The sequence below is a fragment of the Anomaloglossus baeobatrachus genome, chromosome 5 (assembly GCF_048569485.1).
Source record: "Anomaloglossus baeobatrachus isolate aAnoBae1 chromosome 5, aAnoBae1.hap1, whole genome shotgun sequence".
Taxonomy (NCBI): Eukaryota; Metazoa; Chordata; class Amphibia; order Anura; family Aromobatidae; genus Anomaloglossus; species Anomaloglossus baeobatrachus.
Window position 1 is genome coordinate 564,319,880 of NC_134357.1, and position 18,711 is coordinate 564,338,590.

General features: G+C 46.2%; 1 protein-coding gene across 1 annotated transcript in view; it reads right to left on the minus strand.

The window, feature by feature from the left end:
• Positions 1-1,534: 1,534 nt before the first annotated feature.
• Positions 1,535-18,711, minus strand: part of LOC142312350 (uncharacterized) — a 106,273-nt gene continuing 89,096 nt past the window's right edge. The window contains exon 5 of the mRNA XM_075351288.1: positions 1,535-2,484. Coding sequence (XP_075207403.1) covers positions 2,003-2,484 — 482 coding nt within the window. The 3' untranslated portion in view covers positions 1,535-2,002. The remainder of the gene's footprint in view (positions 2,485-18,711) is intronic.

Sequence of the window (18,711 nt, forward strand, 5' to 3'; positions counted from 1 at the left end):
TAGATTTAACTATGGGACTCAGCTTTAGATGGAAAACAGCTGATTGAATAGACTGTTTATAATTTCTAATTGTCTGGTAGTTCAGAAGTTCACTCCTTATTTATAGATTTATTATCAGGAAAGCCCATTGACCATTATTGTCACCTTATATATAGTCAAAATTGTATTCTAATGGCTGGTGTTATTCTTAAATAATGCTTGGTGGTCTATTCACCTGACTGTATAATCTAGAACTTTTGGTTTGGACCTTTAATTCTTATCCCCATGCTGGATACTGGACCACTGTGATATTTTTGTCAGGAATCCTCCTATCTACTTGTAATTATATGTTATTTGTATAAATAATATTTTGAAATAATGTGTATCTTGTTATAATGTAAAATTTGAAATAATAAATATTTTTATATTTTTGCAAAAGATACTAGTGTAATAATTGAAAATTCATTTTGGGCTATGATTCCCAAATTTTCTCTCTTGTTTTATACCATGATAGTAATACTTACCTACAAAATTAGCAGGACCCTCAGCTTCCAGTCAGGGCTCACTCCACTAGAGCAACTTCTGCGTCTTGGACAGAATTGACACATGTTCCAGTAGAACAATTTGTAAAGCTGCCACTTGGTCATCTATGTCTACCTTTCTGAAGCTTTAATTTCCTGGAGATCGTAAACCACACAGACTCCTTTCTCCCTTTTTTTTTCTTTTGTGTAAATTTCTAATTGCTCCATGAACATACATGGTGTCTGTGGTCTTTGCTCTCTTTATGGTCTAGAACGGGTAGTAGCCAAACATTTGTAGCTAATTAACCTATCTTCTGTTTCTACTTAAGGGTAAAGTATTGGCCCAATATGTCCTGCTTACGGACTCCTTCAGTAAATTTTAGGCTTTGTTATGCATTCTTTGCAGCATGAGATGGTGCATTGTCAAGCATGAAAAGGATTTTGCTATGCATGGCATGGTTCTTCCTTTTGTGCCATGGAAGAAAATTGTCAGTTTGAAAATCTGTATACTTTGCCAAGGTCATTTTTACCATTTTGGAGAATGAAAAGGGACCTACGAGCTCTCTCACATGATTTCAGCCCAAACCATGACTCCACCACCTCACTGCTAACATTGCACTTTGGGAAATGTTAGCCATCCAGCAACCATCCACTACTCCCTCTATCTTGACCATCATGGTTTTATGACACTCATCAGTAAAAAAGTTTATTTTAAAATTATTCTTCATGTATATCTGCACCCATTGCAACCATTTCTGCTTGTGCGCACTATTTAGGCATGGTCGAACAGTAGGTGCACAACTGCAGCCTCTGGAGGATACTAAACCATGAGTTTCATGACGCTCCAGTAATATTTTAGCAGCTTCTCTCTTAATCCAATGAATTTATCTGGCAGAAACCTTCCTCATTATGCTTTATTTGCAGAAACCTGCCTGTGCTGTGTATCAGCCACAAATGTCTTCACAAACCGATGATCAAGCAAACTAATTATCACAGGTGTTTGAGATTAATATCAGTGATCCAAAAGACACAAGACCATCCATGAGTTTATTTAAAAAAAAAAATTATAAACACTTAAATATTTAAACTTAAATATGCATAACAATTTGGAACACAGCTTATATACATCATACACTATATATTAGTATAAAATATTCAGTGCAGAGGTGTGATTTATATTTTAATTATTTGGATTCTATTTGATTTTTGGTTTTATGAAACATTTTTGTAATTGACATGTTTTCTTCTACAATTTCACAATAAAACAGATAAAAAGTAAACATTTTTTAAAGTCTCATTTTTTTCATAGAGAACATTCCTTAAAGTCAGAACAAGAATATGGCTTCTCACTTTTGTGAGTCCTCCTATGTGTAACAAGACTTAATTTCTGATCAACAGAATTTAATTTTCAAATAAAATACCACATTCTGGGTATAAAAATGCTTCTTCAAATGTATGAGATGTGTTGTTTTGGAAAAAAAAAAAAATAATTTCTAACATTATCAACATAGATATGGATTTTTCTCTATATGACGTTTTTCATGTCTACCCAAATCTGATTTAGAAACAAAACATTTTCCGCAGTCTGAACATGAATATGGTTTCTCCCCAGTGTGGGTTCTCTGATGTAAAACAAGACTAGATACCTGACTAAAACCTTGGCCACACTCTAAACATGAATATGGCTTCTCGCCTGTGTGAATTCTCTGATGTTTAACAAGACTTGATATTTGATTAAAATATTTTCCACATTCTAAACATGAAAATGGCTTCTCCCCTGTGTGAGTTCTCTGATGTGTAACAAGAGTTGATTGACATGCAAAACATTTCCCACATTCTGAACATGAAAATGGTTTTACCCCTGTGTGAGTTCTCTGATGTGTAGTAAGAGCTGATTTCTCTGTAAAACTTTTCTCACACTCTGAACATGAATATGGCTTCTCCCCCGTGTGAGTTCTCTGATGTGTAACAAGAGTTGATTTATCTCTAAAACATTTCCTACATTCTGAACATGAATATGGCTTCTCTCCTGTGTGAGTTCTCTTATGTGCAACAAGGTTTGAATGACGAATAAAATATTTCCCACAATCTGAACATGAAAAGGTCTTATTTCCTATGGTAGTGCTAACATCCCGACTCAGACTTTTATTTTCCTTAATAGCCTGTAATGAATCAGAAGATAGGACCGGTTTAAAAGGATCAAATGGTAGATCTTTGCTGTGAAGCACTGAGGATACAGCTGGGATAATGCAATGTTCTTCATTTGTGTTTTGTGGCACACCAAGGTCATATGATTGAAAGTCTGAAGATGCCAGACATCCCTCTGATGTCCTAATACAGTCACCTGCCAAGAATAAATCTTTTATTACTTTTTTAATAATATAACCTTGGAGAAAATAAATAATTATAGAAAAAGTCTATTAACAATGTAAGCCATGTTGTAAAATTCGATTATTCACTAAGGTATTGGTGAGAAAACAGTTCACATTCTAAGTGAGGACCACAGAGTAAGGATCACTAGATAATGATATCAGGCCTCCAGGATCGGCTCTAGCAGTTTTCTAATTCAGTGTTAAATTCAGCATCTTCCTAGGTTCATGTCTCAGAGTGTCGGTCACCACAATTTTGTAGTAAGACCATCAGTGAAGAATCATAAATGAATCTGTCAGTCAGTACTATTAGGGGGTCTGTCCGGCACAATCCCTAACAGCCACATGCATTTTACTGCAGAACAGAGTAACAGTGCGATTATGTATGAAGAAGCTATGACTTTGTAGAAAGTGTTAAAAAATTAATTTATAATTCAAGATTAATTCAGATTTTTTATTTGAATTGTCAAAAAAGAGGGTTAAGTTAGAATGTGATAAATTAAAAAAAAGCATTACTCTCTTTGCTATTTCAGGACTACCAGTTTATCGCTCTTCTTTTTTCTTAGTCTACTTGGCTGCTTTGATGACGAGCCCAATAACAGACATGACCGTTGCATCCCGTATACTGTGAAGACAGTGATGGGCCGCAGTGCTCACATGTCGTATATGGCACAATATGGCTGAAGTCAAGAAGAGAAAGACCGGAGATAAGCACCAAAGCAGGTCCTATTCAGGACTCTTATAAAAGTCTCCCATTTTCCTTGTACTTTTATTTTTCAGGACATTGTCCCAGTTTATTGCACTAAGATCATCTCTTCTACGTTGGAAATTCGCCTTCCTGTTTAGGGTCTTTGTAGACCCTCTACTATACATCTTACTAAAGGAAATAAAAAACATATTTTGTGATCACTATAACCCAAGTGACCCCAAACCCATATACTTGATATGCAGTCCAGCCTATTGGTTAATATTAGGTCTAGCAGCGCCCCCCTTCTTGTTGGGTCCTAATCCTTTTGTAGATGGTAATGGTCTTCCGTTGTTTCCTTTGCTGGACGAGCAGGTTTCGGCTCTCCAATTGATATCCGGATAGTTGAAGTCTCCCATGATAATGACTTCTTCACCCATAGATACTCTACGTTTTCAGTAGCCTCACATTTATCATCATGTAGGATGGGATTTAGGGACGGTATTACATATAAACACTCCTCTCCCCCTCACTTATTTGTACTGTCATTCCAAAACTGAATCCCTGTAAATTAACAGCCTAGGTAATAGCTCTGGTCTCCGTTATCCACCCCCCACATCACTGCTCTGTTCATCTGCTTCTGTGTACTGTCCTAGCCTTTCTCCCCATCCCTCCTTCTCAGGACAGCAGACAGGGGTGGGTGAACAGAACAGGCCCCGACCCACAAAGGCCCGCCCCCGTTGCACACATGAAAAAGTGCAGTGTATGTCTGCAACTTTGATCAAAGATATTTCAGCAACCAAGCATCTGATCTTTCTACAACAGGTATGCTTGGATACAGCAACCTATTGCCAGTATGACACTGCCTTTACTTTATAGAGCAAAATCCTGGTGGTTGGTTCTCTTTAAGTTGATTCTGTGGTTTCCAGTTCCGCCGGGGGCATAATAACTGATAGGCGCATCCGTTTGTTAACTGACAATGCTGACAGGCTGACTGTTCTCAAAATGAACAAGACCTGGATTGGCTCAAACCTCTCAACCCCACTGGATGACAGCAGCAGAACATAAAGCCAAATCAAATGTTCCTTTTTTATTTGGTATATTCCCCTGCACCTCTTCCCACCCAAAAAAGGGTGTTATACAGTTCATGGTTTAATCTTTTTCTTGTCCTCCTCCTCGTACACCATATCAACAAGGTCATCAAGCGGCCCTTGCTTCAAACTTTTATAGGGCCATGAGGCTGCCTTCACTCATACATTTTCGAGGGAAATCAAGGGTCACCCACTCATGCATAAGAGCTTGACCACCACCAGCATGCTCAGGAATAGGTCAAGAAAACATCCAACTAGGTGGGCTGAATGCCTAGGTCCAAAGTGTCTGTGGGCGACAACAATACCTCGTTCCCTGTAGTACGTGCTTGCCCATCCCCTGTCCATGATGTAGGTGCGGATGCCTCGCACCCTGCCTCTGTCATTGCACATTTGCTACCATCAGCAACCACGTCCACTTCCTTGTCTCAACGCAAAGTTCAGCTGTCCCTCCCCTAGGCCTTGGAACGCAAACACAAATACATACCTTCACAGGCCCAAACACTAAATTAGCACATTTACATTCTGCTTTACCTGCAAATGTTGCCATTGAGGCTTTCTGCAACTTCATGGCGGCAGACATCCCTTGGTACTTGTTCCCCAGCCGCCGCTATTTTTCCTGGAAAGCTATCCCCGCCTTACACCAGGACGTGTCCCACATAACATGATTCGTGCCCTCACCAACGCAGTTACTGGAAAGGTCCACTTAAATATTGACACATAGACAAGTGATTGTGCCAGGGATGCTTAATTTCCCTGACGGCACATTGAGTGAAGGCCAGGACCAAATCGGACCCTGGGACAACACACTTGCTACCAACACAGAGGATTGCAAGCCCTAGTTCCATTAGGGTTTCCTCCACCTCCTACTCGTCAATCTCTGAATTATCATATTCGAGCAAGTTGTCCATATTAGACACAAGCTGTAAGCACTGCCTCGGTAAAGTGGCAATAGACTGTGCTGAGACAAATTTGTTAAGGTGATAAACAGCACAATACCACAGAGTTGTTGAAATGTATAACAGATCAGTCACTCTCGCCGCTGAACCTACAACCAGGCACGGTTGTGTGTGATAATAGTCGTAACCTGGTGGTGGCTCTGAAGCTTGGCGAGCTCACACATATTCTATGCCTGACCCAAGTACTCAATTTAGTGGTTCAGTACTTTTTTAAATCCTACCTAGATTTGCCTGAACTACCTGTGCGCCGCGAGTCTGCCTATTAACGCAAGTCAGCTACAGCTGCCACTGGTTTGGCAGTGCTGCAGCTTTGCTTGCCGACTGCTGTGTGACGTGACCACGCGCTGGAACTTCACATTACCCGTTACCAAGGCTTTGTGAGCAGTAGATGAATAACAGCCACAACATGCCCGTCAGTATTCCAGTGAGCCTCTACACATAAGAACCGATAAGTGGGCATGGATGTGTGACATCTGTGAGGTTCTACAAAACTTTGAGAAAACAACCAAGATGGTGAGCAGTGATGATGCCATAATCGGCATAACCAACCCGCTTCTCTGTATACTCAAACGCTTGCTGCTCACAATTAAAGAAGAAACAGTGCATGCAGACTAGGAGGAGATGGAGGAACAAAGTACACAGGGTGCTATGGAGGAACAAAGTACACAGGGTGCTATGTACTTGTATATCCTGACGTCTTTCCCTGGAAACGTTGCCATTTAGGCATGTGGACACTAAAGGGTGCTTTACATGTTGCGACATCGCTAGCGATCTCGTTAGCGATGTGACAAGCCAGATCGCAGATACGATCTGCCGAGATCGTACATAGGTCGTTTTTATAGCGCCGGTCACATGTGCGATCTCAGCAGATCGCAACTGCAATCTGGCGTGTCACATCGCTAACGAGATCGCTAGCGATGTCGCAGCATGTAAAGCACCCTTAAGGGTTTCCGCAACCTTATGGAGGGAGCTGTCCTGCGGTTCTTGCTCTCTAGCCATCACTATATTTCCAGGTGTACTGTCCCTGCCTTGTACCAACACATGTCCTATAAAATCACCCACATCACCCATGCCCTGACCAAGGCAGTTAGGTTGCAGCAGCAATATACCTATAGAAGAATTGTAAAGCAATATACCCTGAATATATGCCTCTAATCCAAAACTGTCCCTTCTCCAGCAGCTATCCCTAAACTGACTACAGCTAACAGCAGTATTTATAGGAAATAGAATAGATGTAGGCCTGAAAAGAATGTTTGGTTTTAGATTGAATTAGTAAGGACTGTAAGGCAATAATCACTGCCTAGATGCCTCTTATACACTATCCCTTCTCCACCAAGTCTCCCTACACTAACAGCAGCTAAGAGTGGTATTATTAGAGAATAGAATAGATTTGAATTAACCCTGAAAAGTAATTTTTGTTAATGTAGCAGCAGCAAGGTCTGTAAGGCTAGAATCCCTACCTACATGCCTTCAGTACACTATCCCTTCTCCAGCAGCTTTCCCTACACTAAATGCAGAGAAGAACAGTATTATTATAGAATGTAAAATATTTTTTTTTTCATAGCAGCAACAAGGACTGTAAGGCTATAAAACGCAGTAACACACTTTCCCTTCTCTCCCTACACTATTTCCGGGTACCATGCGCGGAGCATGGCCTCACCAGATATTATATAGACCCGATGATGAGATGTGGCCAGCCAATCACAGTAATGTCAGTAGCCAACATAGTAGGCAATCACAGCATTTTTAGTGGTTGAAAAACCGCCATGAAACAGGCATGGCGCCCAAGCACACAAATATTTGATTGAGTATAGAGTGCCGAGCACAGTTTCTCATCACTAGTGGTCACTACTCACCTGGGCGATCATCTGTAAGAATCTCCTCATTACTCCACTCATCACCCCTCACATATGTCTCTGTAGTATTAATATGGGGCAGATCTTCTCCCTGAAACAAATATTGGAAAAGTCACAGACAGATGGAGAAGTCCCATCTATGACCAGCTCTAATCCTGCCATCTCCACCGCTCTCATTACACAAGTATAACACATATAATACTGGAGGATAAAACAAGACTGAGCACAAGACCTTCACAGCCGTCTACACATCATAGGGAGATTTCATGGCACCTTCTCTCCATCTACCTGATGATCCTGAGGAACATCGGGGTCTTCTTGTTTACAGTCCTGAGGGAGAAGAGGACGGGGACATCTCTCTGGTGTTGTCCTCTTACTGGATAGACCTGGAGGAGACACATACAGGGACTGAATTCATTCCTTACATACAGATAATTATAGGCCGTGTGTATTTAGTCCTGTCTATTACCTGGTGATGTGAGGGGCTGGGGATCCTCCATCATGACGTCCTTGTACAGATCTTTGTGTCCTTCTAAATACTCCCACTCCTCCATGGAGAAATAGACGGTGACGTCCTGACACCTTATAGGAACCTGACACATACAATAATACCGTCACCCCCGATCCCTTCATAGCGTTACTGTATAATGTCCCAGCATTCCCAGCAGTGTCACCTCTCCAGTCAGCAGCTCAATCATCTTGTAGGTGAGTTCTAGGATCTTCTGGTCATTGATGTCCTCATGTATCGGGGGGTGAGGCCCCGTGATTGGGCTCAGGGGTCTTCCCCATCCCTCAGACACAGGGGCCTGACAGCGCTCACTAGAGGTCTTCTTCACTACTGTGTAATCCTGGTTATGGAGAGACACAGTAAGAAATCTCACTCCAGACATTTCCAGAGTCCTCACCTCTCCAGTTCTGTCCATCTGTTATTCCCATAGATAAGAATGGTGTAATGTGACGTCATCAGAATCTCTCACCTCTCCAGTAAGCCGGAAGAGGATCTCTAGGGTGAGGTGCAATATCCTCTCCGCCATCTTGTCCCTGTCCATATCCATCCTTCACAGGGCAATCAGGAGAATTCTCTTCTATAGAGCGATTGTTCTCCCCCAGCATCTAATGTGTATGGAGCCTGAGCCCAGTAATGGGGAATCTCCACACACCTCCACCTGCAGAGCCGCACACTAGATATATGGAGCTCTGTGCTTCCAGGACCTGTGATGATGTCACATGGAGGGGAGGAGTCAGGGGTCACATGATCAGCGCCTCAGTGTATGCAGGACTCTGCTGTGCTGGGTGTCATGGTGCTGGATGAGGGGAAGTTTATGTGTGGGGTCAGGAGGGGTTTACAGTGTGGATGTAGCAGAGCCGTGTGTTTACGAGGTGTGCGGAGTGGAGATGTGTGTGTACGAGGTGTACGGAGCGGAGCCGTGTGTGTACGAGGTGTACGTAGCGGAGCCGTGTGTGTACGAGGTGTACGGAGCGGAGCCGTGTGTGTACGAGGTGTACGGAGCGGAGCCGTGTGTGTACGAGGTGTACGGAGCGGAGCCGTGTGTGTACGAGGTGTACGGAGCGGAGCCGTGTGTGTACGAGGTGTACGTAGCGGAGCCGTGTGTGTACGAGGTGTACGTAGCGGAGCCGTGTGTGTACGAGGTGTACGGAGCGGAGCCGTGTGTGTACGAGGTGTACGGAGCAGAGCCGTGTGTGTACAAGGTGTACGGAGCAGAGCCGTGTGTGTACGGAGCGGAGCCGTGTGTGAACGAGGTGTACGGAGCGGAGCCGTGTGTGTACGAGGTGTACGGAGCGGAGCCGTGTGTGTACGAGGTGTACGGAGCAGAGCCGTGTGTGTACGAGGTGTACGGAGCAGAGCCGTGTGTGTACGAGGTGTACGGAGCAGAGCCGTGTGTGTACGATGTGTGCGAAGAGGAGCCGTGTGTGCACGAGGTGTACGGAGCGAAGCCGTGTGTGTACGAGGTGTACGGAGCGGAGCCGTGTGTGTGTACGAGGTGTACGGAGCGGAGCCGTGTGTGTACGAGGTGTACGGAGCGGAGCCGTGTGTGTACGAGGTGTACGGAGCGGAGCCGTGTGTGAACGAGGTGTGCGGAGCGGAGCCGTGTGTGCACGAGGTGTACGGAGCGGAGCCGTGTGTGTACGAGGTGTACGGAGCGGAGCCGTGTGTGTACGAGGTGTACGGAGCGGAGCCGTGTGTGAACGAGGTGTACGGAGCAGAGCCGTGTGTGTACGAGGTGAGCGGAGCCGTGTGTGCACGAGGTGTACGGAGCGGAGCCGTGTGTGAACGAGGTGTACGGAGCGGAGCCGTGTGTGTACGAGGTGTACGGAGCGGAGCCGTGTGTGTACGAGGTGTACGGAGCGGAGCCGTGTGTGTACGAGGTGTGCGGAGCCGTGTGTGTACGAGGTGTGCGGAGCCGTGTGTGTACGAGGTGTGCGGAGCCGTGTGTGTACGAGGTGTACGGAGCAGAGCCATGTGTGTACGAGGTGTGTGGAGCCGTGTATGTACGAGGTGTGTGGAGCCGTGTGTGTACGAGGTGTGTGGAGCCGTGTGTGTACGAGGTGTGTGGAGCCGTGTGTGTACGAGGTGTGCGGAGCAGAGCCGTGTGTGTACGAGGTGTGCGGAGCAGAGCCGTGTGTGTACGGAGTGGAGCCGTGTGTGTACGAGGTGTGCGGAGCTGTGTCTGTACGAGGTGTGCGGAGCAGAGCCGTGTGTGTACGGAGTGGAGCCGTACTGTAAATGTCCATTGTGTTGAGAAATTACACAAGCCTGAGAGAGGGGATCATTCGCAGCCTAAATTTTTTTTCAACAAGGGAAGCCTTCTGGATATTATCCTTTTCACCCTCGGGCGATTTTCCGTTTTTGTTTTTTTTCCTCTCCTTCTTCCGAGACCGTAACTTTATTGATTTTTCTGTCAATCTTGCCATATGAGGGCTTGCTTTTTGTGGGACGAGTTGTACTTTTAAATGAAACTATGAGTTTTACCATATGGTGTACTGGAAAACAGCAAAAAAATTTCCAAGTGTGGAATAATTGAAAAAAAAAAAAGTGCGATTGCATGATTGTTTTTGAGATATTTTATTCACCGTGTTCACTATATGGTAAAACTGATGTGTGGGTGTGACGCCAGAGGTCGGTATGAGTTCGTAGACACCAAACATGAATAGGTTTACTTTTATCTAACGGGTTAAAAAAATTCTGACGTTTGTCCAAAAAAGTGGCGTACGTTTAGCGCCATTTTCAGTGATCTGTAGTGTTCTCATTTTTCGGGATCTTTGCTTCAGTGAAGGCTTATTTTTTGCGTCTTGAGCTGACTGTTTTAATGGTACTATTTTTGCACAGATGCTACATTTTGATCGCCTGTTATTGCATTTTGTTTACAATTTGCGACGATTAAAAAACATAATTTGGGCATTTGGAATTTTTTGGCCTCTACGCCGTTTACCGATCAGATTAATTGATTTTATATTTTGATCGGGCATTTCTGAACACGGCCATACCAAATGTGTGTATATATATATTTTTTTTTTATTGTTTAATTTTCAGTGGGGCAAATGGGGCTGATTTGAATTTTTAAGGGTTTTTTAAACTTTTTTTATTTTACTAGTCCCCCTATGGGACTATAAGGATCAGCAGTCTGATCGCTCATTCATTTCTGATGATCAGAGTTGCACAGCTTTGATTAGCAGAAATGCAGTGTTCCTGTTAGAGCCGCTGCTCTGTTGGCTCAAACAGGAACTATGTCATGATAGCAACAGGAGTCATTACATGACCCATTGCTAGCATGGCAACCATTGGGTCCCCACGATGGCAAATATCTCTGATCTAATATGGACATGGCTTTTGCTGCTTCAAAGAAGATATCTCAACTCTCAATGAGTCGCTCGCCATTGCCTTACTAGCAGTCTCTTTTGTGCCTAAGGGAAGCAGGATAATTTTCAACCAACAACAATTAGGACCGTTCTTTTTTCAGTCTAGACCAGTGGTTCCCAAACTCCAGTCCTCACGACCCCCAACAGGTCATGTTTTCAGGATTTCCTTAATATAGCACAGGTGATGACTTGATAATGATTCCATCACTTGTTCAATAGTAAGGAAATCCTGAAAACATGACTTGTTGGGTGCCATGAGGACTAGAGTTGGGAAACACTGGTCTAGACCCATGTGAAATACACATCTGATAACGCACCTAAATGCTTCCTATTTAATTGGGTCTCGGGTGGGGTCTGCCCTGTGATCAGAAAAATTTGAGATGGTGTTTTTAATATCTGACAAGCACACTTTGGCAAGCTTTGCACGCTGCGACATCGCAGGCCGATGCTGCGATGCCGAGCGCGATAGTCCCCGCCCCCGTCGCAGCTGTGATATCCTTGTGATAGCTGCCGTAGCGAACATTATCACTCCGGCAGCTTCACATGGACTCATCCGCCCTGCGACGTCGCTCTGGCTGGCGACCCGCCTCCTTATTAAGGGGGCGGGTCGTGCGGCGTCACTGCGACGTCACACGGCAGGCGGCCAATAGGAGCGGAGGGGCGGAGATGAGCGGGATGTAAACATCCCGCCCACCTCCTTCCTTCCGCATATCCTACGGAAGCCGCGGTGACGCCGGTAGGAGATGTTCCTCGCTCCTGCGACTTCACACACAGCGATGTGTGCTGCCGCAGGAGCGAGGAACAACATCGGACCGTCGCGTCAGCGTAATTATGGATTACGCCAACGCTGCACCAATGATATGATTACGACGCTTTTGCGCTCGTTAATCGTATCATGTAGGCTTTACACACTACGATGTCGCATGCAATGCCGGATGTGCGTCACTTTCAATTTGACCCCACCGACATCGCACCTGCGATGTCGTAGTGTGCAAAGCCCGCCTTTGTCTTTAAAACTTTATCATTAAGTTTCCAAGTATTAAGAGTACTTTACACGCTGCAATATCGTTACCGATATCGCTAGCGAGCGTACCCGCCCCCGTCGGTTGTGCGACACGGGCAAATCGCTGCCCGTGGAGCACAACATCGCTAGGCTCCGTCACACAGACTTACCTTCCCTGTAACGTCGCTCTAGCCGGCGAACCACCTCCTTTCTAAGTCACATGGCAGCAGTCCAACAGCAGAGGAGAGGCGGAGATGAGCGGCTGGAAAAGGCCACCCACCTCTTTCCTTCCTCAACGGAGGTAAGGAGATGTCCGTCGCTCCTGCGGTGTCACACATAGCGATGTGTGCTGCCGCAGGAGCGATGAACAACATCACAACTAAACAGACAACGATATTTGGTGTTTAAACGACCTCTCCAAAACCAACGATTTTTGTCTGTTTTGCGATCGTTTAAAGTCGCTCGTACGTGTCACACGCTGCAATGTTGCTAACGACGCCGGATGTGCGTCACAAACACCTTGACCCCGACTATAAATCGTTACCGATATCACAGCGTGTAAAGTACCCTTTACTCTCCCTTCTCAGAGCCCCAATTCTCTATACCCTGGTTCATGATCCGACCAGAGGAGGACATCGATTGAACAATCAGGGCTGTTATCTAATAAGTTGTGCGAGATGAAGAAGTGGCCTAGCCTTGAGTAACTAGAGCCAGTGAATTGTAGCTATAGTCTCTAACCACCTGATGCAACACCCTCCATAGGTTATTCTTCAAGCGACGTAGTGCTGTAGCGCCCCTGACCCACTCAGCGCACTACTACAGTGCCTACAAGTAGTATTCAACCCCCTGCAGATTTAGCAGGTTTACACATTCGGAATTAACTTGGCATTGTGACATTTGGACTGTAGATCAGCCTGGAAGTGTGAAATGCACTGCAGCAAAAAAGAATGTTATTTCTTTTTTTTTTTTTTTAAATTGTGAAAAGTTTATTCAGAGGGTCATTTATTATTCAACCCCTCAATCCACCAGAATTCTGTTTGGTTCCCCTAAAGTATTAAGAAGTATTTCAGGCACAAAGAACAATGAGCTTCACATGTTTGGATTAATTATCTATTTTTCCAGCCTTTTCTGACTAATTAAGACCCTCCCCAAACTTGTGAACAGCACTCAAACTTGGTCAACATGGGAAAGACAAAGGAGCATTCCAAGGCCATCAGAGACAAGATCGTGGAGGGTCACAAGGCTGGCAAGGGGTACAAAACCCTTTCCAAGGAGTTGGGCCTACCTGTCTCCACTGTTGGGAGCATCATCCAGAAGTGGAAGGCTTATGGAACTACTGTTAGCCTTCCACAGCCTGGACAGCCTTTGAAAGTTTCCACCCGTGCCGAGGCCAGGCTTGTCCGAAGAGTCAAGGCTAACCCAAGGACAACAAGGAAGGAGCTCCGGGAAGATCTCATGGCAGTGGGGACATTGGTTTCAGTCAATACCATAAGTAACGTACTCCACCGCAATGGTCTCCGTTCCAGATGAGCCCGTAAGGTACCTTTACTTTCAAAGCATCATGTCAAGGCTCGTCTACAGTTTGCTCATGATCACTTGGAGGACTCTGAGACATACTGGTTCAAGGTTCTCTGGTCTGATGAGACCAAGATCGAGATCTTTGGTGCCAACCACACACGTGACGTTTGGAGACTGGATGGCACTGCATATGACCCCAAGAATACCATCCCTACAGTCAAGCATGGTGGTGGCAGCATCATGCTGTGGGGCTGTTTCTCAGCCAAGGGGCCTGGCCATCTGGTCTGCATCCATGGGAAGATGGATAGCACGGCCTACCTGGAGATTTTGGCCAAGAACCTCCGCTCCTCCATCAAGGATCTTAAGATGGGTCGTCATTTCATTTTCCAACAAGACAACGACCCAAAGCACACAGCCAAGAAAACCAAGGCCTGGTTCAAGAGGGAAAAAATCAAGGTGTTGCAGTGGCCTAGTCAGTCTCCTGACCTTAACCCAATTGAAAACTTGTGGAAGGAGCTCAAGATTAAAGTCCACATGAGACACCCAAAGAACCTAGATAACTTGGAGAAGATCTGCATGGAGGAGTGGGCCAAGATAACTCCAGAGACCTGTGCCGGCCTGATCAGGTCTTATAAAAGACGATTATTAGCTGTAATTGCAAACAAGGGTTATTCCACAAAATATTAAACCTAGGGGTTGAATAATAATTGACCCACACTTTTATGTTGAAAATTTATTAAAATTTAACTGAGCAACATAACTTGTTGGTTTGTAAGATTTATGCATCTGTTAATAAATCCTGCTCTTGTTTGAAGTTTGCAGGCTCTAACTTATTTGCATCTTATCAAACCTGCTAAATCTGCAGGGGGTTGAATACTACTTGTAGGCACTGTATCTACTGCATCCTCCTCAGGATGCAGGGCCTACCCACATGGACCTGGAACACCAGTGCCAGAAAACACCTAGACACCTTAAAACTCCAGTTTCCATTCCACACCAGGGGTAATTGGCTAGTCAGAAAAAGGGGATTGCCACCTAGAGGGCGGAGCCAGAAAAGGGAACTAGACAGGCTGTGGGAGGGGACGACAGTTCAGTACAGACAGTACAGTAGTAGAGCGTGAAGGAGAGAGACGTGTTTAGAGCTGAGTTGTGTAACGGTGAAACGTGGGCACAGGAGAGTGGTCGCCAGGGTCGGTACATCTACGTACCACTGGGACCAGAGCACCAACGGGGCACAGGGCTCTAGGTCAGGCGTCAGCTTCACGCGGCCTGTCAATTACCTGCACAGTAAGGGGACCCTTACGGACCTCATTGACCCACAGATCCGGGGGCTCCAGCAGTAAAGCGAGGATCAGGGATCAAGATACAGACCGGCCCTACAGGGTCCACACTGCCCACCATATGGACAAGGAGACTGCCACAAAAAGGTCAGTCGGGCCTCAAACCGCTCCAAGCTACGGGGACCCAACCACACTGAGGGTGCTGGGGACAGAGCAACCGAGTAATCAAACTGGCACTGGAACTACAGGGACCTGAACAGCCGTCCGAGGGTCAAGAGTGAGTAGAGACTGTTAATTACAACCCACAGTGTGGCCTCCCTTCTTTGGCGAAAGTCTCCACCATACATCCCCCCGGGCTCAGCCCTACCTGCAGAGGGCCTACCACCATAGCTGCCATTACCACCAGCCTTAGTGATAATCAACTCACCATATTAACCGCAACCCGCAGGTGGCGTCACATCCATGACTTTAATCTCCCCTGTAAATACTCCCCATTAAAAAGCACCCGGGGCACTGGACCGGGCAACGGCCACCAAAGTGACATTCCCCAGTTGTAAACCGCCCGGGACCGAGTACCCCATTCCCTGGCCGACACAGTGCCTTGTAAGAAATAGAGGACCAACCTATAGAAGAGTCTATGGATGGATCCAGAGTGAGATTAAAATTGCCTCACAATATTATCCCTGATCCGTTTGCAAAGGTCGCCAGCTTTCTCAGGATCCCGGAGGCAAAGTTTTCCTGTCCTTGATTAGGAAAATACACATTAGCTAAAGCATAGCTAAATCTTAGAAAGGAGATCTTAACAAACATAATGTCCATCACGGTCTGTGTCCATGTCAAGTACTTCAGGGGAGAAAGACTTTTGAAAAGCTATGGAGACTCCACAAACTTTGTGAGAAGGATGGGGTCCATGGTACCAAATTGGATATAATTTAGAGTTACAGATAGGTGTCTTAGAAGCAATTAAAATGGGTTTCCTGCAGCATCACCAGCTTTATTCCTTTTTTATGAAAACAGTAGAATATCTGACTTGTTTTTTTTAGGTTTGTTCACACCCCTCGCATTGTATGTACAAAAGGTCAAGGGAGTCACCGAGACCCAAGGGAAAGGCCCAGAGGGAGATTATGAGCAAGAAAAGTATGACATAAAAAAAGAGAGGAAACGAGAACCAAGAGGAATAAGAAAACCTACAATATTGGTTGTAATCAATCCCTCCTAAAAACTTTTAACAACTCCTGTCTAAAACAGCAACTGTGCTGTACTCTCTAATAGGGTTAACAAGGAAGCACTTGGCAGGATGCGAGCTCCACACATCCCTAGTGGTGAAGACCTATTGGTTTCAGCTATTTAGAGACCAAAATAGTATGTTAACTTGAAGAACCGCCTTACATCTAAATATGAATAAAGAACAATATAAGCAAACCATCATCTCATGTAAATATCATGTAAATATCATGGAGATGGTCTAGAGCAGGGGTGGGGAACCTCCGGCCCGCGGGCCGTATACGGCCCGTGACGACTTTTTATGCGGCCCCAGGCACATTCCCAGGGACCGCTCTGCTCTGGCAGCAGCCGCGCTTTTCCCGGCTGCCGGCCCTTTAAATCTCACTGCCTGATGCCTTGAGGGTAGATGCTAGAATGTACGGGCTCTATCCAGATCCTGACTTCCAGGACCTGACTGCAGCCCATACATTCTAGGCTTAACCCCGGCCTGTGCTAGTGTGCTCTGGTGGGCTGGGTAAGCAGCACGCTGCGATATGTCACAGAAGAGCTGCAGCAGATTTACCAGCCTCCCGGACCTGCTGTGTGTGTGTGACTCCTCCTCCCCCTCACTGTGAGTACGCAACCCATCGCTGCCGCCCCCCTGCTAAGTGCTGTGTACTCCCTCGTGCTGTGTGTACCCCTCAATGCTGTGTACCCCTAATGCTGTGTGTACCCCCCAGTGCTGTGTACCCCCTCGGGCTGTGTGTATCCCCTAATGCTGTGTGTATCCCCTAATGCTGTGTGTATCCCCTAATGCTGTGTACCCCCTAATGCTGTGTGTACCCCTTAATGCTGTGTGTACCCCCTAATGCAGTGTGTACCCCCTAATGTTGAGTACACCCCTAGTACAGTGTGTACCCACTAGTACTGTGTGTGCTCCCCTAGTGCTGTCTGTACCCCTTGGGTGATGTCTATACCCCCCCAGTGCTGTCCGCACCACCTAATGCTGTCCATGCTGCCACCAGTGCTGTCCATCCCACGGTCAGTGCTGTCTGTGCCCCCTTATGCTGTCTGTGCTTCCCAGTGCTGTGTGTCACCCCTCAGTACTATGTACCCCCCAGTGCTCTGAACTTGCTACTGCTGTCTGTACCCTCCCACTGCTTTCTATACCCCCCAGTCTGTGCCCTCCTGTTGATGTCTATGCTCCCCCAGACTTCTCTGTGTCTCCCTAGTGATGCCACCTAGTGCAGTCCGTGCCGCCACCTAGTGCAGTCCGTGCCGCCACCTAGTGCAGTCCGTGCCGCCACCTAGTGCAGTCCGTGCCGCCACCTAGTGCAGTCCGTGCCGCCACCTAGTGCAGTCCGTGCCGCCACCTAGTGCTGTCCGTGCCGCCACCTAGTGCTGTCCGTGCCACAGCCAAGGCTGTCCATGCCCCCCTACTGATGTATATGCCCCAGCCCCCTCCTGTGATGTGTACTCCCAGTGTCTCATGTAATTTATGCACCCCAGCCCCTCCTGTGATCTATATGCCCCCAGCATCTCCAGACCGAGACAAACCTGGAAAAGCAGCTGTGAGAAACAAGATGATCAATATCACCAAACATCACAGTCACACCAAACAGAAGCAGCTCCTGCCTCCACAGAACGGGTGAGTTAATTCATCGTTTGACCAAATATAGCTGGGTTATTTTTCAAGTTGATAATGTTGTGCGGCCCCCAAAGGTTAGTAGGAAATTCCAAATGGCCCCCGGCTGTAAAAAGGTTCCCCACCCCTGGTCTAGAGGCATATAAATGGTTTGGCAGTATAGAGATCTATAACTCTTAACTGACAACAATATACATCAGAATTATTTCTTCTGCTCAGAGCATCCCTAAAGGGGGCTTTACACGCAACGATATCGCTAACAATATGTCGTTGGGGTCACGGAATTCATGACGCACATCTGTCATCGTTTACGACGTCGTTGCGTGTAACACAAGCGACCGCTAATGATCAAAAATACTCACTTGATAGTTGACACGTCGTTCATTTTCCAAATATCGTTGCTCGTTCAGGACGCAGGTTGTTCGTCGTTCCTGAGGCAGCACACATCACTACGTGTGACACCCCGGGAACGACAATCAGTAGCGTTCCTGCGTCCTCCGGCAACGAGGTGGGCATGTCGATAATTTGGCTGGTCTCCGCCCCTCCATATCTATTGGTGGCCCGCTGTTTGACGTCGCACGAACCTCCCCTTAAAACAGAGGTAGTTCGCCGCCCACAGCGACGTCGCTAGGAAGGTAAGTACATGTGACGTGTACCGGCGATATTGTGTGCCACGGGCAGCAATTTGCCCATGACGCACAAACGACAGGGGTGGGTGCTATCGCT